The 22,682-nt window shown below is 36.5% G+C and overlaps 1 protein-coding gene across 7 annotated transcripts in view; it reads left to right on the plus strand.

Moving 5' to 3' along the window:
• USP3 (ubiquitin specific peptidase 3) overlaps positions 1-22,682 on the plus strand; it is a 107,507-nt gene that overhangs the window by 22,518 nt on the left and 62,307 nt on the right. For 3 of the 7 annotated variants that reach the window (XM_059180738.1, XM_059180737.1, XM_059180742.1), the window contains exons 2-3: positions 10,742-10,802; positions 14,920-15,051. In XM_059180738.1, coding sequence (XP_059036721.1) covers positions 10,742-10,802; positions 14,920-15,051 — 193 coding nt within the window. Of the gene's footprint in view, positions 1-9,661; positions 9,791-10,741; positions 10,803-12,375; positions 12,441-13,921; positions 13,980-14,919; positions 15,052-22,682 lie in introns of those variants that run through there. The other 4 variants (XM_059180739.1, XM_059180740.1, XM_059180743.1 and 1 more) reach the window with 3 other exon arrangements.

Here is a 22,682-nt window from a genome sequence, read left to right on the forward strand (position 1 = left end):
TATTAGCATGTGGGCTCTTGATTCCAACTACAGAGGCCTGGGATCAGACATTGCTGTGTGAGACAGGGATCAAGTCAGGCTGGCTCAGGAGTATGTCAGAACTCAGAGCAAAGACAGAATTGGAAACAGAAATGAAGTAGGATGTTCTCAATTCATAACTGTTCAGTTTTTCAAATCGAACCTTTAGTAAAATCTGAGGTTTCCCAGAATGCTTTTTAGAGAACATAATCCAGAGAGGGAAAAGGTATGAAGGCTAGGCTTGGTAGCTTTAAAGGAGAGAAAAGGAATTCTTGCGGGTGCCAATGACACTTTCTTAAGGATCTTTATTCAGAATTTGGGGTTGCTATGGAAATAGTGGTTTTTTTGAGATTTTGAAGGTTGTTTTTATAATACAGGGCAACATTAGGAGTGCTAAAGAAATAATTAGGTTGCCTTATAGTAGTGACAGTACATCTGGATTTGAGTTATTAAAATATTAGAAGGAAAAAAAATATTGGAAGGATACAGAAAGATCCAGTCCCAAAGATGATGGCAGCTTAGTTATGATAGGCCACTTTTTACTTTTACTTTCTTACTTTCTTTTACTTTCTTACTACTTCTGTTGCAGAGGGATAGTCTAGCCCTTGCATAGTTTTGATTCTTATGGGTGGAACCTCTTGGAGGCTCCCATCCTCACTTCTGTTAAACAAGAGTGTTAATCATTTCAGTGAGTTTGGCAGGTGTGAATGATGGTTGCTCTATCACTGATACCCTTCTTTCTATAAGTGGTCTTCTGATTATCTACTGCTGTATAACAAACTATCCCACATCTTAGTAGCTTATAACAACCATTTTACTTTGCTTCTGATTTTGTGGATCATACCTCAGGAAGAACTTGGCTGGTGTTGCATCTGCTGGAGTACCGGGGCTGGAGCGTCTTCTACCAAGATGGCTTAGTAACCTGCATGTCTGCTGCTTCTGTGCTCTCCCTTTCCCAGTCCTCCCATGCCATGGTGTCATATTCTCCAAGGTCTACCCATGTGGTTTGGGTTTCTCACAGTATGTTGGGTGATCAAACTCCTTAGATGGTGGCTAGCTTTTCCAAGAGTAAGCATTCCAAGTAATAGCGAAAGGAAGCTGCCAAATTCTTTTTTTTTTTTTTTTTTTTTTAAAGACTTTTTATTTATTTATTTGACAGACAGAGATCACAAGTAGGCAGAGAGGCAGGCAGAGAGAGAGGAGGAAGCAGGCTCCCTGCTGAGCAGAGAGCCCGATGCGGGACTCGATCCCAGGACCCTGAGATCATGACCTGAGCCGAAGGCAGCGGCTTAACCCACTGAGCCACCCAGGCGCCCAAGCTGCCAAATTCTTAAGGCCTAGTCCTGCAAATGAATACGGAGTCACTTCTGTCTTACTCAGTTGGTCAGGGCAACTACAGAGCCTGCCAAATTCAAAGAATGAGGACACAGATCTACTTCTTGATGGGAGTAGTGTCAAAAACTTTGTGGCTATCTTTAATCTGTTACAGGGCTGCTAAACAGAAAGGAGAGAATGATTTGAGAAATATTGAATTGTGACTTTACCAGAGAACAATTTACTTATTTAATGATTCAGAAAGACATTTATGGATTGCTAAGTCTTTTTTTTTTTTTTTTTAAGATTTTATTTATTTGAAAGAGATCACAAGTAGGCAGAGAGACAAGCAAAGGGAGAGGGGAAAGCAGGCTTCCTGCTGAGCAGAGAGCCCAGTGGAGGGGGGGGCTCAATCCCAGAACCTTGAGACCATGACCTGAGCCGAAGGCAGAGGCTTAACCCACTGAGCAACTCAGGTGCCCCTAAATCTTGAGTAAGAATGGAAGTGAGGCAGGAAAGAGCTGCCAGAAGGTGGAAAAGGTTTTAATGGGCAAAGTGGAAAGATGACCAAGATAAGCTTTGCTTCATCATTGCCTTTCCTGCCTTGTCCCTAAACTCTTGGTTCTGTGATCCTGGCCTTGAGTCCCAACCTGCCATTTCTGTCCTCTTTGCATTTGGTGCTCATGCTTGGTCTCCTCCTCCTCCAGTATTTGGACCTCTGCTTAGTCTCCCAAAGTCTGCATTGGCTCACTCCTTTGGCCCTGAGCACCTCCTGTTGCTTTTTAAGAGAACTGTCCTATTTCTCTGTTCCTTGGGAACCCAATGCCCATTCCCAGAATGATCAGCACTGGAGGATGGGGGGGGGGGACAGATAATGAGTTTGGTTCCATTCAGACTGCTCTGGCACCTTTGGCAGTTGCTTAAGATAACTGGATTTCTTCTTTTCTGGACTATATTATGGCCCAGTTCCTGCTCTCTCTTTATCTGACTTTACCTACTTCTTTCCCCAGTAATTTCAGAAGATTCAAGTTGAAGATAGGAGAGACTTCAGGACTTTTAGCATGGAATAGGCTTGTGAGCATATGCTTCAGATAATATTTATGGTATAAAGAAGATTATGTGCCTTGCTCTTAAATTTCTAAAAATATCTCAGTTGGAGGATTAGTTGGGTTAGTTCTAGAATATAATTCTACTTATGTTTACTGAAATATTCATAGAATTTTTATGATAATACTGCCCTATTCTCTAGTTTTAAGAGGAATAACACTTTTGCTATTGATGCTTTTGTGTAGTGTGTGTATACGTGTGTGTGTGTGTGTGTGTTTTGAAAAAGAGCTGCAAAAATTTTCTTTTCACTGATTATATTTTTACAAACCCATAGAGTTATAAAAATCTTGGATTTTGGTTTAACTTACCACTCGTGGTTAATAGTTTAGAATAAGTCTATTTCATTAAGACAACTTTATAATACCAGTATCTTTAAATATAAGCCATTTAAATTTTCATTATAAAAGAAGGAATGTTTTCTGAAAAAAATCACTGTAGTGGAAAGTAGGTCCATGTGGCTCCAATCCCTCAACCCATTCCTTTTACATAACCATTAACAGTTACCATATATCCTTCCAGACTTTTAAAAAATTTTATATAGAGGCATATAATATACACACAGAAACACATAGTATAAAATCTTTTTAAAACAAAAATGACAACCTTCTGGACTTACTGCTTTACAGCAGTCCATGCCTTCAAACAGAGTTTGGTTTCTAGTTCTGTCACTTACTAACTTAGCAAGTTACATAACTTGTCTCTGCTTCAGTTTCTTTATCTGTAAAACAGGCCAAAGTATAGTGTATTCCTTACTGGATTTTAGAGGATTAAATGAAGTAATATTCTTGAAGTGGTTGCCATAGTGCCTGGCCCATAATATGTCTTGGATGAATATTAACTAGATAAAAGTGAACTTGCCTTTTTTTTTTTTTTTTAAAGATTTTACTTATTTATTTGACAGAGAGGAACACAGCAAGATGGGGAGCACAAGCAGAGGGAGTGGGATAGGGAGAAGCAGGCTTCCCACTGAGCAGGCAGCCCGATGTGGGGCTCCATCACAGGACCCTTGGATCATGACCTAAGCTGAAGGCAGATGCTTAACCAACTGAACCACCCAGATGCCCCATGAACTTGCTTTAAAAAAACAAAACAAAACTATATTATTAATGTTTTCTTATGGCTTGGTAATAGTTTTAGAGTGTTGAGCTTTAAAAATTTTGTATGTGTTGAGGGAGTGATGTTCTGAGTTTTACTGTCATAGCAGCATGTTTGTTCAGTGATTCCACACACTTTCCATCCCCACAGCTGTGATGAGTTGCTGCTACTGATGGGCAATGTGGTGGGAATGTGTTTGTCTCAAGTGGTTCAAGGCAGGAAAAAAAAAGCTGAAAATCACTGGTTTAGAAAATTACACTACATTAGCAATTAATCCTTCTGTTAAGTGGAGAGTGGAGAGTGGAGTTGGAAGACGTTTGTCTGTAGGGGAGGATGACATTATTGTTTCATTTATTTTATCCCTTATGTTCTTTGACGAATTATATGATTAGAGGGGATATGCTTATTGCCTAGTCTTCATATTACAATGAAGAAATAGACCCAGAAGAGAAGTGATGTTCTCAGTTCTATAGCTAGTAGTGGTAGAGCCAGGACTAGAATCTTGGTCATCAGATCCTCACCTTTCTGAATTCTTTTTTTTTTTTTTTTTAAAGATTTTATTTATTTATCAGAGAGAGAGGGAGAGAGAGCGAGCACAGGCAGACAGAATGGCAGGCAGAGGCAGAGGGAGAAGCAGGCTCCCTGCTGAGCAAGGAGCCCCATATGGGACTCGATCCCAGGACGCTGGGATCATGACCTGAGCCGAAGGCAGCTGCTTAACCAACTGAGCCACCCAGGCGTCCCACCTTTCTGAATTCTTAAGAAGATAAAGAGCCTCTCACTACCAGTTGAAGCAACAATTGAATAATGGATGCACTGTAAGTGGCTTGTGTGTCAGTGCTGTATGCTTGAACTATTTTGTGTGTAGAGGCACTGACTAAGTTGTGTCATAAGCATTGGTGCTTGATGTTTGGTAAGAAACAAAACTTTATAATTTCAAGAGAGAGGCGCCTGGGTGGCTCAGTCAGTTGAGAGTCCAACTCTTGGTTTTTGAGATCATGATCTCAGGGTCATGAGATCAAGCCTCTCATGGGACTCTGGAGTCTGCTTGAGATTCTCTCTCTCCCTCTGCTCCTCTTCCTGCTTGTGCATGTTTTCTCCCTCTCTTCCTCTCAAAAATAAATTAATTTATTAAAAAAAGAATTCCAGGAGAGATGTTGATAGGCTTTACATATCAAATGTACTCTATATTGTTAGATTCTTAATGAATAATAAGGGGATTGAAGACTAGTGGTTAGGTGGAAAGTGTAGATGCTGTTTTCTCCTATGAACTCTTTGTCTTTTGAACGCAACGTGAAAACATCTGTGTGTAAATAGGCCCTGGTACACACAGATTCCCTAGTTTGCAGTCTTTCTTATCTCTTGATAAAAGGAGTATACTGCCATTCCTTTTAGAAAAATAGTAAGGAATAAAACCACTTTGGTCTGTAGATCATTTGGATACCTTCCCTCTACCTCTGTGCCCTGTCAATTCTCACTTCCTGGTTTCTAGGCGAGTTAAAGCTTTAGGGACTTTAGGAGGAATTCATGGCATTAGCATGATTTAGAGGCTGGTGCTCTTCCATCTCTCTCCCCTGCCCACCATATGTGTTACTGTCTCTACCTTCTCAAAGGTGGGCTCTAGTTCAGGAGAGGATCAAGACTCTCCTCTTCCTCCAAAAAGGCCCTGTTGCCAAATTGCAGACCTGGTGGCTGAGGTGAGAACAGGGCCAGAGGATGGTTCTAAGGCCATAGCAGAAGGAGGAGAGTAGAAGGAGCCTAGTTAGTACCAACTTCTGGGCTGAGATGCCTGAGCTTAGAAAAGGGACACTGAGTTTGTGGTTGGAAGAATCAAAGCAAATGGGAGAGATTGCTGGAAAAAAGAGTAACTTTGGCAACATATTCTAAGTAAAAGGCAAAACTCTGTTTATGAGATCCAGTGATCCTGTTGTGGCCAAGTGTAACAGTATGAGAAATACACTGCCCAGCTTTCTTGCTGTGACCATCACCTTGAAGTGTGATTAAGTCTAATAAAAAGAGCCCTAATAAGTTCTTAGACTTACCTTTTTTTTCTTTAAAGATTTTATTTATTTATTTGACAGAGAGAGAGAAGGAACACAACCAGGGGGAGTGGGAGAAGGAGAAGCAGGCTTCCCACTGAGCAGAAAGCCCAATGCAGGGCTCCATCTAGGACCCTGGGATTATGACCTGAGCTGAAGGCAGACGGTTAATGACTGAGCCACCCGGGTGCCCCTAGACTTATCTTTTTGAACTTCTCTAAGTTCCCATCCTTATAATTCTTTCTGTCAAGTTCTAACATTTAACATTAAAAAAAAACACAAAAAAACCTTCAGCTTAATATTTTTATATTTTACCGGAAAGCTTAAAAACATTTTTATTGACCATGTGTGGTTTTAAAAAAAATACATATACACAGTTGACCCTTAATACAGATTTGAACTATATGGGTCTACTTATATGTGGATTTTTTTCAATTAATATAGTGCAATACTGTAAATGTATTTTCTTTTCCTTAGGATTTTCCTAATATCTTCTTTTCTCTAGCTTACTATATTCTAAGAATATGATATCTAATACATATAACATACAAAATATGTATCAATGGACTATTTATGTTATCAGTAAATCTTCTGGTCAACAACAGGCTATTAGTAGTTGAGTTTTGGGGGAGTCAGAAGTTATATGTGGATTTTTAACTCTGCGGGGGTTGGGACTCCTAAACCCTCCATTGTTCCAGGGTCAGCTATACATTTTAGTTAGTTACGTTACAGTTTACATAGAGTTTTATAGAAGAGCCTGGAAACCTCTAATGCTGTTTCCATGGGAAATATGTTCATCCTACAGATAAACCTTTGAAACTCATCTTCGTATAAATTGAGACTACCTTTTATAAGAGAGTGCCCCTTAGGTGATAAAATGAATAATTTTAAGATTATTTATGATAGTCTTTTATTCATGTTATGTCCTGTTCTGTTCTTTTTTTTTCTTTAAGATTTTAATTATTTATTTGACAGAGAGAGATCACAAGTAGGGAGAGAGGCAGGCAGAGAGAAGGAAACCGGCTCCCCACTGAGCAGAGAGCCGAGGTGGGGCTCGATCCCAGGACCCTGAGATCATGACCTGAGCCAAAGGCAGAGGCTTAACCCACTGAGCCACCCAGGCACCCTGCCCTGTTCTGTTCTTAACAATAATTGAATATTAACAATAACTGAATAAAGCCAATATTTTTCATCCTATTTTATATTGTTTTGAGTACATCAAAGGTTCTTAATTTGAATAAGGTGAATATTCCCCAATGCAGTACAATTAAGTGGCTTCAGAATGCCTCATTATACCCTATTCTATGTATCATATCCTATTCTATGTAGCTTTTTAGCTTTCACATGTCTTTCTGGTATTAAAAGTATTAAGCTCTCAGAAAGTACTGTCATTTAAATAGCCAAGACCAACTGTCCTATCACATATTTTTAACTTTCTTATTATAAATATTCATGATAGAAGAAGTCCGGTTTCTTAACTCAGAAAGGGAACTTTTGAGATTTACTAAAAGGCGCAGTCACTTGTTTGCATGTTTTTAAAAGTCAGTACTTTTTCCCTTTTACTCTCTTTTTTCATGCCTGTCTAAAGTACCTGTTCATTTAACTACTTATTTTATTGAAGTAAAATTCATAAAACATAAAATTAACCATTTTCAAGTGGACAGTTCAGTGGCATTTAGTACATCTACAACCACCTCTGTCTAGTTGTAAGACACTTTCATCATCCCCAAATAAACCCTATACCTATCAAGCCATTATTCCCCAATTTTTTCTCCCCTCAGCCTCACGGTGCCATTTTAAAATTTGAAATTGAGAAATTAAAAATTAATCAAACTTTTTGAGGCAACTGAGATATTATAAGACTAAATATAGAGTACACTGTTCTAAATTCAATAACATGCAGAAATGCATTTAATATACTGACAGTGGAGGGACTCCTAGGTGGCTCAGTTGATTGAACATCTGCCTTCAGCTCAGGTCATGATCTTGGGGTCGTGGGACTGAGCTTAGCATCTAGCTGCATTGGGCTCTCTGCTCAGTAGAGATTCTCTTCCCTCTTTCTCTGCCCCCACTAGTGCTTGCTCTCTCTTTTTCCTCTATTTCAAATAAGTAAGTAAATAAAATCTTTTAAAAAATAATATATTGGTAGTGGAGAAATTAGATCATGAAATTGTATGTGGTATGTGTTGTATTTTTCTAACTATAAGGGGGAACAAAAGAACACTTGGTAGAAAACACACCAAAGTAGTAGTGATTTTGCTCTAGATTTTCTTTTTCTCATTTAAAGGAGGAAAAAAAATCTTCCTTAATTAAAATGAAAACAAACTCTAGATAGTTAAAAACTTGAACCTAAATTACTATTGTAATGTAATTTTTTATTTCAGGTTAATATTAAACTTCAACAGCTTTTTTTTCCAGATTGAATTATGGCGTTCCTTAGAGAAAAAAAGATTTGTTGGAGAAACAAAACAATAATATTCTTTTCAGTCCTCCAAATTATCTCAAACTGTGAATACCTATTTCAAATAAAATGTGTTCTTATTTATTTATTTATTTATTTTTAAAAAGATTTTATTTATTTATTTGACAGAGATCACAGTAGGCAGAGAGGCAGGAAGAGAGAGAGAGAGAGGAGGAAGCGGGCTCCCTCCTGAGCAGAGAGCCCGATGCAGGACTTGAGCCCAGGACCCGGAGATCATGACCTGAGCCGAAGGCAGCGGCCCAACCCACTGAGCCACCCAGGCGCCCTCTAATTTATTTTTTTAAATATACTTTATAGAACTTTCTTTTTAAACTATAAAACATTATATTTCTTTAAAACTTTTAATTCAATTCATTAATTTAGTTAATTAACATATAATGTATTACTGGTCTCAGAGGTAGAGGTCAGTGATTCATAATCTTTTATAATACCCAGTTCTCATTACATCACATGCCCTCCTTAATGTGCACCACCTGCAACCTTTAGTTTGTTTCCTATGATTAAGAGTCTGCTATGTTTTGTCTCCCTCTGTGATTTTGTCTTGTTTTATTTTTCCTTCCCTTCCTCTGTGCTCCTCTGTAAAAAAAATCACATTCTTGTTAGTATAAGTCAAATACCACAGGGGTGTACAAATAAAAAGCCAACAGTCTCCTCTCACATATGGTCTTTTCTTGTACCTGCTTATAATAATTGTTTTTAGCAGTTTGGAAGGTGTTCTTAGCCTTTCAGTCATGTAGCTTACATGCAAATATAATAAAACTGGACCCAATTGAGTAAAAAACTCAAATGCCTTCAGGATGACTCCGGCAGTTAATGTAAATGTGTGAATATACTAAGGACAGGTAGGACCCTGGCTTGCCAGAAGGGAATTTTACCATGCAATTTTCATATTCAAAAATAGTTAGAGGGGCGCCTGGGTGGCTCAGTGGGTTAAAGCCTCTGCCTTCGGCTCAGGTCATGATCCCAGGGTTCTGGGATGGAGCCCCATATTGGGCTCTCTGCTCGGCAGGAAGCCTGCTTCCCTCTCTCTCTCTCTCTCTGCCTGCCTCTCTGCCTACTTGTGACCTCTCTGTCAAAAAAAAATAAAAATAAAAATAAATAGGGCCCTTCGCTGGCCAGACAGGCAGCATCTCTTGGGCTGTGGATCATTGTGCTTTCCTAGTTTTTCTTGCCCACCTCTTCCCTCCCAGACAAATACAGAATGAATGTATGTCAGAGATTTATTTAACTCATTAATGAGGAAACCAGCAGGATGTTAAAGCTGATTCTAAAAGCATATGAGGAATTGAGTGAATGCAGGTATTGAAGAAAGAACATTGAAATGAATAAACTCAATATAAAATTGGTTAATGACCTACTGGGTGGTAAAACCATTACCTTTGGAGGGTGCTGGAGAGATATTATCTCTACCAAATAAAAATCTGTAAAAAAAACCCAAAAACCTATTAACTTCATAGAATTTGGGTCCTAATCAAAGGTAAACAGCAGATCAAACTATAATTAAATATATTTGGGAGGACCTATTAAACAATGTTTCATTATACATTAAAAGGGCTTACAGTTCTTGATGAACCTTATTTCCAATTTTGGTTAATTTTTCTTACAGGGAGAAAGGCCTGTAAGGCAAGAGCAGTATAGTAGGGACCAGAACTTGGAAGAGCTTGGTGTCTTAAACTAGGAAACTAGGAAATTTGAAATTTCAACAAGTGTTTATTGAGCACATACTACATGCCAGGTAGTGAATTTATTATACTCCTGAATTTATGGTTGTGTTGTGGTGCCTCTCCCATACCCCTCATATGTGGACTTGTGGTTCTTAGGGCGTTGTATTAGGTAGTCACTGGGGAAGCTACTTTTCCCAAAATACACATGTTCTTTGTCCTCTGTCCCGATCCCAATGTAGATATCTTGCCTGAGTAGAACATACATGTTTTGAAATAGCTTTTCAGGTGATTTTTATGTCCCTTCCCTTTTGAAAATCATTCCTATATTTATTGGGCTTTTTTTTTAGGTTGAATGAGTAAACTGCAAGCAGAATTATAATCAATATTTTTTAAGTTTTCATTCCTTTCTTATCTGCCTCATCCCTGTAATACTAAAACTAAAATAATTAATGTCTTGGTTATATCCTCAGCAAGAATTAAATGCAGTTGTCAAATTTAGAATTGTATTTCATGCAAGCAAGACGTAAATTTGGGAAGAACTGGATTTAGTTTTCCTAATTGTATCTTTAGGTTATGCCTCTCATTAAGTAAACTGAAAAAGTTGTCATTTATAATAGTATATAATCTGCCTGGCAAAGACGTGTGATTAAAAAATTCGACTTAAAAAAATGTTTTTAAGAGAAAATAGACTGTCATTAGCTTGTTGGAGACCATGGCAAAAAGAAATAAGTAATAAAAGAAAAAAGTGTGTATGTGTTTAACTTGTGGTTGAAGTATTTGAGTTGAGCCAACAATTAAAATGAGCAGCCGTTGTGGACATGCATTTCAGTTCTTTTAATATAACTTTAATTAGGCAGCCTTTCTGTGTAAATGCACTCACAAAGCAGAGATTTGTGATTTCAGTACACCTAAGCAGCCATGGAATTTATAACTTAATCACAGGATATGATATTACAGATTAGGGGAGAAACTGGGAAGTAACATGATACAATTGGTATATTGTGTATTTTTCTTTTTATTAGTGTGCCGCTCCAACAAAAGCCCCTGGGTCTGTTTGACTTGTTCAAGTGTCCATTGTGGAAGGTAGGTGACATTACTTCACTACCCTACTTGCTTTTTTCAATTTGCCTTTAAGCTTTATGTCAAAGTTTTAGTGACTTGGATTTACTAGCACCATTGCTTAATTATTGTATGTAATTCTCTGAAAGTCTTCCCTTTCCCAATAGTTTGTTTGCTCAGTGTTACAACAGAGAAAAATCTAGGGGGAAAAACCTTTATATTGGTACTCAGAAGAATTAATTTTGATGATCAGATAATCTAGTAATATTTGATTGAAAAGATGAAATGAGGAAACTTTGAATTCTTTAAATAAAAGTTTACATTATGGTTGTTTGTTAAACTTTTTAATAGGGTAAATTTAAGCATATACAAAAGTATAGAGATAATATAATTGAACCCCATGATTTTCATCACCCAGCTTCAACAGTGATTAATACCTTGCCAAACTTGTTTCACCTATTACCTATACTGTACTGATTTCTGAATCAAATTCCAGATATCACATCATTCTTAAAACAAAACAACAGAATGTTTATAGATACAGGAATTCCCTGGAAAATGATCTTGTTAATAGAGTTCATTATCTATTGCTGCCTAAAATGTACCAAATGTTTCATTGTTCATTAAGACATTTTTGTTTTCAGGGCGCCTGGGTGGCTCAGTGGGTTAAGCCACTGCCTTTGGCTCGGGTCATGATCTCAGGGTCCTGGGATCGAGTCCCGCATCAGGCTCTCTGCTCAGCAGGGAGCCTGCTTCCTCCTCTCTCTCTCTGCCTGCCTCTCTGCCTACTTGTAATCTCTCTCTGTCAAATAAATAAATAAAATCTTAAAAAAAAAAAAAGACATTTTTGTTTTCAGGGCCTTAACATCTCCTACCCCCCAAATCTTGTTCAAGCCTGAGCATTTCCTCCCCTTTCTTGGCTTCAAAATGATGTTACATAAATACTTTAGTAACTTTTTTCTTCAAACTCAAACTCAAAAATCAACCTTTGCATTCTTTTTTCTTTTTTTAAAAGATTTTGTTTATTTGACAGAGAGAGAGACAGGGAGAGAGGGAACACAAGGGAGGGGGAGTGGGAGAGGGAGAAGCAGGCTTCTCACTGAGCAGGGAGCCCAAGGCAGGGCTCCATCCCAGGACCCTGGGATCCTGACCTGAGCTGAAGGCAGCCGCTTAACGACTGAGCCACCCAGGAGCCCCTCAACCTTTGCATTCTTTCAGCTTGACAGCACGTTTATTTCTATTGCTCTTTTAACTTAGAAAATCCACTTCGAATTTACTTAGAAGTTAATAGCTTAGCAGCAAGAGAATAGGAAATCAAACTGTCACACACGCTGAAATCTACATTGTATTTGTTAGGACTATTTCCCCATTATTTTTAAACCCTCATTGCATGAATAAAGCATCTGTGTTCAGTTAACTTTTGATTTTTCACATTTTGAGTCATGGAATTGAGTATTTTTTTTCCATGTACACTTAAAAGTACCTTTGTAAAATGTTAACTGTATATCCTAATTGTGGCTGTTGTGGCTTTGAAATCTCTAGGATTTGGGGAACCTGAAAATACTTTGTACAGATAACATTTTTTTTTTTTTAAAAGAAGACAAGTAGAAGCACTTAAATTCTGCATTTGAAGAGACAGATTCCTCTCCTAGATTTTGAGAGGTGAGAATTATAATGCAATAAAATTTATATAGTTCTGTTCTCTAGTTGTCTCATAGTGCTCTACGACCTAAATCTTGAAGGTCCTATGTTAACAAAAAGACCTTACAGACTCTCAAAAATTGGAGAGGTTAATGTTCTTAATAGCAAGGGGCAAATAGTTCTCTAAGTAGGTTTTGGAAAAATAAATTGAAAAATTTCTAGACTCTGCAGGTAGTCTGTTACCAATTGTAAGCAGTCTTAAGTTTAGAAATTCAGCATAGTTTCAGAGAAATACGATTAAGTAGATTAAACAGTGAGAGTAGCTTGTATTTGGATCTTCTTTTTACATAGCTGATTGATTAATTTTCTTTTTTCATGTGATCCTGGATGTTGATTGCCAGGGATTCTGATTTTTCAGTAATTGTAGACCAGTTTCCTGCAGAAAGTCTTAAGCTGAATATTCCTTCAATTTATCAGTAGCATATTTGGGTTGTATATTCCATCGGCCTTCACAACATCATCCCATTTATTTTTCAAATTCTTATGATTGTGGTTAGAAATCTGTGGCATATATATTGATGGTTTTCCTTTTTAGACCAAATTGTTCAGTTAAAATCTAAAATTAGATGAGGGAAATATTTATCCAGTTTATACATAATTGGTAACTTCTGAGTGGTATATTTGAATATTGGCCAAAACATTGCAGTAATATAATATTAATTATCAGCAATAATATAATATTAATATCAACAGTAATATACTTCTTGCTTACAATGCTTACAATAAACATCTAGTACATTGAGACTATAGTGTGGTGATTAAATGACCTCTATGTACTATGTACAGATGATCAGTTTTTGAAGACCTGAGAGTAGTGATGCCTTATGCCTTATCGTTTAGTATTGCTTTTTCTTTGATTTTGAAGGGGCTCATTATAATTACTACTTTTGTTTCTCATGGCACAGTATGAATTATATAAGCATAGGAAATTGAGCTGATTAGATATGGAACCTACACAATGCCTTGGAGTTTACCTTTTAAATTATGTTTTGGGTGTTTCTTGACCTACATGTGCTTAATATGACCACTTCCTAAACAATTATATTGTACAAATTCTGAATAAATAGTAATTAAGCATATAAAGGAATACGTGAGTAAAATAATTACCAACATCCATTCATTCATTTATGCATTCAGATCCATGAATTTCTTAATTTAATCAGCTAAGAACTCATGAAGTCTAAGTACTATTATCTCCATCTTACAGATGAGAAAATGTAAGTGCAAAGCTACTTTTGAACCCAGGCAGTGTAATTTTGGGGTTTATACTCTTAACCATTATTTTATTTTAAAATTGATTTTAGTTTACTTTTGTGGACAGAGGATCCATATACACATGGTTTTTCGTTATGTTTACTATAGTGAATAAAATGAGGAAAAATATGATCAAAATCTAAGTTGAGGTTAGTATTGCCTCTGATGCTTCCAGCTTTCCTAGGGCAGAGGCTGAGCCTGAAGTTTGTCTTCCCTATTTACCCCAGATGTTCTGCTTTCCCCAAGGTGAGTGTTGCTCCTGGTATAATGAAGGTGCCTCATGACAAAACTTTAACTCTCTATGTTTATTTTGGTACCATTTGACCAACATTTGTTTTGACTGACTTTTCAATAAGGTTTTGCCGTCTGTAAATTTACTACTTTCTAGGAACTGGGAAGTTCTGTTTTATAAGGGTCTTCACAGTACTGGCCAGTTACAACATCATACAGTAATTAAGTGGAGGTTTAGAGGAACTTGGGTGTATGCCCTGTGCATTATTTCAGTTTCCTTCTGCTTTCTGTAATGTACTGATTTATTAAGTCTAGTTGGAAAGTGTTAGAAAATTGTTATGAATAGAGTCAACCTTTGATTATCTTTGTCCATGTAAAGAAATGGTTTATATAAGCTTAAGATGATTTGTACTTTGTATGTTTCTAAACAAATGTGTTTCCATATGAGTGGAGATAATTATTTAGGCAGTTGAATAAAATATCTAAAGCTATATTGATGAGAAAGAGAAGATTATGCCTGTTTCCTTATCTGACTTTCTCCTTTTATATTAAGCACAGCAGCCCAAGTGCAGTCTAAGAGTGATTTAGTTTTCAAATCTTGCCTTTGAGAATAACCTAAGTTGGTTAGCAGTCTGAGAAAATCTTAAAAAAAGGAAAAAAGCTATCAGCAAAGGGATTGATAAGTGATAATATCTGTGATATTGAAACTGATTTGCATAGATGAGCCTTTCCTTGCCTGGCCCTAATCTTCTGTATAATTAAAAGTCGACTGTCATGTTTGATTGCAAAAAAGCATATTTTAAGCACTCCACTTAATCACTAACTAATTGAATGCTCTTTATAGGACTGAATGCTCTTATAAGGAGGAATTCTTTCTCATTCTCATTTTATTATCATGTGTTAACTTCCAAAGCAATATGTAGATTAAAATAAAATTTTATTTGGTTTTTGTAAGGTATGTGAATGGCCATGCAAAAAAACATTATGAAGATGCACAAGTACCCTTAACTAATCATAAGAAATCAGAAAAGCAAGATAAACCTCAGCATACAGTATGTATGGATTGCAGTAGCTACAGTACATACTGGTAAGTATTAATATTTTCTGGAGATGATATTTCTTACTCAGTGTGTGCAAGTGTTTTTGCATTTTCCTCACTCTTTGTCCTCCCCTATCAATCTCTAAACCTTTTGCTACTGCCATTACCTCCTTTTAGTTTCGTTAGGATGCATAGGGCATTGGAGCCATCAGGAAAGCCTGTCCTTATTCATTCAGATTTTACTGGGCATTGTTCCCTTCAACTTCTGGGCCTCCTCTTTCCCACCCCTCTGTTCCCTGTTCATCCTGATAAGCTTCAGGGCAATGAAAAGTATTTCTTTGTGGTTCTTTATAATTATTTTTCTTTTCTTATTTTGTTTTTAATTGAAGAATAATAAGATAAACACTTGTGTTCAAAACAAAAGCCTAAGCCCATGTTTTTACTGTCCAGTTAACAATTTGTTATATAATCTTGAGAATGTAACTTCTTGGTTTAAAAAACTGTTTTGACAATCTCCCTTCTCCCAGCACAGATCCTCTGTTCTCCTCTGTAGATTAAGAATTTCATGTGTAGCTTTTCAGGCTTTTTTTTTTTTTTTTTTTTTTTTAATTTAAAGTATCACATCCTTTAAAAGGAGATTGGAGGCCCTATTCTCTCTTTGTAATATAATATATGTCTGTTTTGTATAAATGACAATGAAATAAGCATTGATTTTTGTGACTACTTAGAACTAGGTTATTTAGGTTATAGTAATGTTAAATAATTCATATTCATTTGCTATGCTTAGATGGTCAGTGTTTCTTGCAGTTTTAACTTCAGTGTGAAGCAAATTTTTTTCCTTGACTAGTAAATTGTGACAGATAATTCTTTACTTGCTTTAAAGCGTTTACTCTCAATTAAAAAGGTTTTTGGCATTGAAGGGAAAAAAAGTCATTTAAAAGATCGCTTTGGAGATCCTTTTTGACCATCCAACCCTTAAATGTCATATGAAAGCAGTACGGGACAGGAATGGGGATTTAAAATCTAAAGATCACTTTTGATTTACACTCTACTGGAGTTTTATGCTAATCTTTTCTACATCATTCTTAGTTGATTGTTTTATTATAGAAAAATGTCCATCAAAAGGAAGAAAGAGTGCCTTCCTATTTTAAAATTTTTGCAAATTTAACATTATTACTTTGTGGCTTTTGAATGAAATACCTTAAGGTTTAGTCATTCAAACCACTACTCTTTCAGTGAGAGATGTGCAGACCTGGAAGAGAGAGAAGCTAGAGGTAGATTTTTTTTTTTTTTCAATAAAAATGAAAATCTTCCCAAGATTTTCACACACAGGCTAGTGCTCAGTTTGCTGTTATTTCCTCTTGTAAAATGCTACTTCCTATGAAAGGTAAGCATTAACCAGGCTGTTAAAGTGTTCTCATTAGTTTTTCCCTCTTTCCCTTAGGAAACTTACATACTAGAATGACAGAGCTACCTAACTGACAGAACCATATGTTTCTTTAAGACTTAACTTTTAGAGATCAGAATTTAAGATCATTCTTTAGGTATAATTCACAATCATTGTTGTAAGTCATGTCAGCCTGTATGTACCAGACGTTGAAAACATTCATTCTTGATTTTCAGTTAGCAGTTAGCAGTTAGCATTAGCAGTTAGCAATTGCTAAATGGGTAAGTTTGGAAATACAGTTAAATTTCTGTGTGCTATAACAAGTTTGCATTTGGGTTTTCTTCCAATTGGTAAGATTATGAGGAAATAGTAACTCTTTTAGGAAATTTTAAAACTTATCTTAATGGAGTAGAATATGTCTCTTTAAAACTATAGGTTACATACTTCAGTTCTTCATTTATAAGAATATACTTTTTGCATTTTGTAGGAGTACCTTTATTAACTAGGATTGGAATTTGATTTGTTTTATGTTGGTATAATATGCTAAAGTACTTGAGGTTTCATGGCTGAATTGTAATTAAATGGCAGATCTTGGACTTTGGGGAGTACATACCATGGTGGAGGCTTCTTGGGCAACTGCATCTTTTGTGTGAAGTTATATAGAGGGGCAAATGTTTGGGCACTCAGAGCTTCTGAAATGCAGGAAGGGAACTGCAGCTGGTCACATTACTGTGTCATATGTAGGTTTAAGAACAAAATGCCCAGGGAATCACCATGTAGCATTACACTGATGCCTTAAAAGAAATCTATGATAATTACAAATTAATAAAGGTGTAGTCTAAATTAACATTTTCCTCACACCTCAGCATGATAAAAAAAAAACCAAAATGAAAAAAGATTTCTTCTTCTGTATGAATTTGTGTGTGTTGTTTTCTAGTATGCTTCAGTAATTTCACTTAATTCAGTTTATCAAGTTTCCTTGCACATAAGTTTCTTATGGTTAGACTCAGTGATTTGCTTCAGAGGTAAAATATTGGTGCATTAGTTTTGACCTATTTGATTATTGTTATGCTTGTAGTCAAAATCTTTTGACTTCAGGTATTGTTAAAGCTCCTTTTCCACATGCTCTCTGCCCTAAAGAGGTTGAAACATGCTCTGAGGCTTATAGTTTATCCTTTTTTCCCCTTTCCAAGAGTCCCTGCCCTGTCCTATCTTAGCATATCCTTTGTGAAGTTACCACTGAACTTGTCCCCACTCTGAGCTTCACTTGTAGCTGGATGTAATCTCTCCTAAACTCATAGTTCTTAGGATACTTGTAATTTCCTGCTGAACATTAGGTTATTCGTAAATGTCCTTGTGGACTGCAGGAACCGTATGTCAGATGATATCTTCCATAGTACTCAATGTCTGGTGCAGAGTAGGCAATATATTTTATTGTTGGAAAGATTGTATTTTATGTATCTTCCAAAAATGGGGAAGGTTACACCAAATCTATAATACTTTTCCTCTGATCATCTTGGAGGACTGAGGAGCCACAGACCATCTTTCTTGAAGAAGATGTAAATTGTAGCTTGTGTGAGCTATTTCACTTACCTCCCAAGAGGGACACTCTGCTGTAAAGCAGTTCCCTTCACTTCTCACATGAACAGGACATCTGGAAGAAGCACATATTAACCAAACAGAACAACATAAACTGGGTCACTGTTTCAAAAGAGGGAAAACAACACCAAAAGGAGTAATTCTGATTTGACACAAACCTACTTCTTTAGGAGCTAAGTCAGCTTGAGCTTAGAGGTAAGTGAAGATTTCTATAAAAATGAAAATCTCCCCAAGATGTTCACACAAGGGCTAGTGTTCACTTTTATTATGTGTTAAGTGATATTTCCTTTCCTCCCACCCCAGCTTCTCTCTCCAGTCAGTAAAAATGGAATTGTATATGGTATACATTACTGTATCAAAAATAAACTATGATTAAATTTAGGAACTTTTATTTGATTTCTTATGTAAATAGGCATTTGGAATTAACAGTTTTAAAATGCTGAACAGATAACTTTTGATATCTGACATAGTCTTGTCAACTACGATCCTTATCAGTAGTAACCGAATTTCTGATAATGCAAAAATATTAAAGGAATATTAAAAGAAAATAAAACAAAATGAAAAAAAAATTTTATATATTCTTAAAGATTATATTTATTTATTTGACACACAGAGAGAGATCACAGGTAGGCAGAGAGGCAGGCAGAGAGGGGAATGCAGGCTCCCTGCCCAGCAAAGAACTCAATGTGGGGCTTGATCCGAGGACCCTGAGATCATAAACTGAGCCAAAGGCAGAGGCTCAACCCACTGAGCCACCCAGGTGCCGCTAAAATGAAAAATATAAAACTAAACTACTAGGCAGGGTAATGTTTTAATCAAACAAGGAAACATGAGATGTGGATCAATTTGTTTAGAAAAAAGACTTATATTTCACATTTTTAAAAAACATATTTATTTTAGAGTGTGGTGGGTTGGGGGTTTGGGAGATGGAAAAGCAGAAGAAGAGGGAGAAGCTCAAGTAGATGAGCCCCATACGGTGTTCAGTCCTGAGACCCTGAGATCACAACCTGAGTTGAAACCAAGAGTCACATGCTTAACTGACTGCCATAAGGTGCCCCAGCATTTCAGATTTTAAACACCTCTAACAAATAACCAGTTTTGACTAAAACTAATAAAAATAAAGTTCTTATTTGTGGACTTAAATTGATTCCAAATCATTTTCAAGGGAAATTATGATTAAATATTGAAAAGGAGGGGAAAAAGGTAAAAAACAAGTGACGTGCTTGGGTGGCTCACTGGATTAAACATGGAGCTTTTGATTTCAGCTCAGGTTAGGGTCGTGAGTTTGAGCCTATGTTGGGCTCTGCAATGGGTTCTTTCTCCCCCCCGCCCTTGTTCACATGTGTGCACACATGCTTGTCCACTGTCTCAAAAAAAGAAAAATAAAGTAGAAAGGGGAAAATCTTTAGACTATCTTTATAAACAATTTGGTATGAGTTTTCAGTGTTTTAAAGATTAGAGAACAGGAAGGGTTTTGTTTATTTAAATACAGTATTTTTGAAGTTTAAAAAGAACTTTTTCAATAGAGGTGGTTTGAAAACATGAAAGGCTCTTCCTTAATAAGCTAGTACTTGTCTGTTTTTAACAAAGGATATAGGTTTTCTCTGCAGGTGTTCTTCAAATTTCCCAAAATTGGCTTATTTGATGGCAATACATCAGAATTTAATAAAAGAGAATTTAAAATAAGCTTGCTGTGTAAGTTCTTTTGGGTTTTAACTTTCCTTGGTTTGAAAAGATGAAGTCACTAGAATACAAGCTTTTTTTTTTTTTCCCCTGTGATCGTAGGTTTTGTAATAAAACTAGAGGTCAAATTTGCCTCCGAATGTCACAGTATTACAGGGGAATGAAAAGGAATTTAAAACGTAATGATGGCTCTGCCATTGCCCTTCTTGAAGGGTACTTTTTGTGTAAAAGTTTTCATTTTGTTTTGAGAGGATTTTGTTTATTAGTGTTATATACAGTTTACTGTTTAAAGATCACTTTGTAGGGATACCTGGGTGGCTCAGTTGGTTAAGCATCTGACTCTCGATCTCAACTGAGGTCTTGACCATGAGTTCAAGCCCTGTGTTGGGCTCCACGCTAGGCATGGATCCTACTTTAAAAAAAAAGGTTTTTTGGAGGTGCGTGGGTGGCTCAGTTGGCTAAGTGCCTACTTCTCCTTCTCCCTCTACTCCTCCCCTTGCTCGTACTCTCCCTCTCGTTTGCTCTCTCTGTCAAATAAATAAAATCTTTTAAAAAAGTTGTTTTTTTTAATACAAAAGATTTTTACCAAACAAGCCTTATAAGATAATAAAAGAACACAAATACCGGTGACAGGCTTTCCTACTCTGATCTCATTAAACACATGACAAGATAAAAATATTGGCTATTTAATGAAAACACAGACTAGGGGCACCTGGGTGGCTCAGTGAGTTAAGCCTCTGCCTTCAGCTCAGGTCATGATATCAGGGTCCTGGGACTGAGCCCCAAATTGGGCTCTGCTCAGCAGAGAGCCTGTTTCCCTCTCTCTCTCTGCCTGCCTCTCTGCCTACTTGTGATCTCTCTTTGTCAAATAAATAAATAAAATCTTAAAAAAAAAACACAGACTAGTCAGATTTGATAACCTGGATAAAAAGCTGAAGCTATAAGAAATGAATTTATATCTATTATGATTAATGTCGTATCTCACCCTATGTGTATATTATACTTTGAGATATTTATTAAATCATAGTGTGAAGATGTCCTGAATAGGACATTTTCAAATAGTTTATGTCATCTCTAGCTTATTCTTTTAAGATGTTTCTTTTTTTTTTAAATATTGTACACATTAATTTAGATTTACTTATGTATGAAGTCTTACATAGAAGCATGTATAAATATGTTGGGGGTAGTGGATGCTCAGTTCTTTGGTTTGCTTTTTAATCTGATTAGGTGCCTCATGAATCTAATTTGAAGATTTCTTCTTAATAGAGTAGTGTTTTATATTTTAGAATTGGGAGGGTTATGCAGTGCAGGGGAAAAAGTAGGAAACAAGTGTTTCTAAAATTCGAATTTAAAAAGAGTAAACCCATATTAAATTTTAGGATAAGAGAATGATTAAGTCATGCTGTATGTTTTCATTTTTGGAAAATGGGAAAGAAAGCACAGATGGGGATGACCAAGTGAGGAATTTTTCAACGATTTTATTTGAGAAAAAGAGCGTGCATGAACGCAGGCACACAAGCTTGAGCAGCGGAAAGAGCAGAGGGAAAGGGAGAGAATCCCAAGCCTACTCCATCCAGAGGGTAAAGCCCTCTGTCAGGCTTGATCTCACCACCCTGGGATCACCACCCCAGCAGAAACCAAGAGTAGGTCACTTAACTGACTGAGCCACCCAGGCATCCAAGTGAGAAGTGTTTTTGCCATTAAACAGGTGAATAGTGCCACATGGAAAATATTGAGGATGGATAAAGGAGTTGGTGTAAATAGGATGACAGCTTAAATCTGAATATAAAGCAGGTAATACAGAAGACAGAGAAGAAAATATAAGTAAAGCTATATTGTGGAACCATCAAATACTATACCTTAATTTAGCTATAGATACCTATGGATCTGAATGTCACCATATAAGGGGGTAGAGTGAGGGAGATCACACACTGAAGGAAATAACTATAGAATAGGGGCACCTGGGTGGCTCAGTGGGTTAAGCCTCTTTTTCTTCAGCTCAGGTAATGATCTCAGGGTTCTGAGATTGAGTCCCGCATCAGGTTGTTTGCTCAGCGGAGAGCCTGCTTCGCCCCACCCCCCTGTCCCACCTGCCCCTCGCCTACTTGTGATCTCTGTCAAATAAATAAATATTTAAAAAAAAATATGTAGAATAGAATGTTAGTTGAATTGGAGAAGAAAAAAGATGGGTTTGGGGGAAATTATAGACAGAAAAATAGAAAGGATTAGACATAATTAGATGTTAGAAATTAGAAATAGTGAAAATCTCAAAGTATATACATAAAGAATCAATGTAATCAAGGAATTGGATAATTTTATTTTGTTCTTTTTTTGAGTAAGCGCAATGTGAAATAAAGCTGTGATTTTATCCACTTTTTACCTCCCTGATTATATAGCAGTGTAAGTAACTTGTGTTTCTTATGAAAATTTATCTGCTACTTGAGGTATGTTCTTTCAGCACAAGGTGATAAATTAATTTTTCTTTTAACACCAGTGTACATGTATATTCCATACTGTATGCTTAATTTCTTTATTAACTATTAGCTTAATTTAAAGCTAAGATCGTTTTGGCTCAAGTAATTTGGATTTAAGACTAATCTTCATATAGCCAAGATGATAGTGTGGTTTGTTTCAAGTAAAGAAAGATACCAATCCTCCTCCTACACCTTGCTTTTTTTATATCCTATTTCTTTGACATCACTAATATGTTGTCTGATATGATTTTGAGTGTTTTCTTTTGTCTTTAATGTTCAAATTACTTACCTTTTCTTAAACAGTTCTTTGTTTTCTTTCTCAAAAGAAAAGTGAACCTTTTCCTTATCCGATAAGTAGTCTATAGAAGTAGAGGTCATCTTTACTTAAAGAATCATCTAAAATCACTAAACAAAAACATTTTTTTAAAAAGATTTTGTTTATTTATTTGACAGAGAGTGTGCACAGGCAGGGGGAAGGGCAGGCAAAGGAGAAGGGAGAAGCAGGCTCCCCACAGAACAAGGAGCCTGACATGGGA

This window comes from Mustela lutreola, chromosome 7 (genome assembly GCF_030435805.1).
Source record: "Mustela lutreola isolate mMusLut2 chromosome 7, mMusLut2.pri, whole genome shotgun sequence".
Classification (NCBI taxonomy): domain Eukaryota; kingdom Metazoa; phylum Chordata; class Mammalia; order Carnivora; family Mustelidae; genus Mustela; species Mustela lutreola.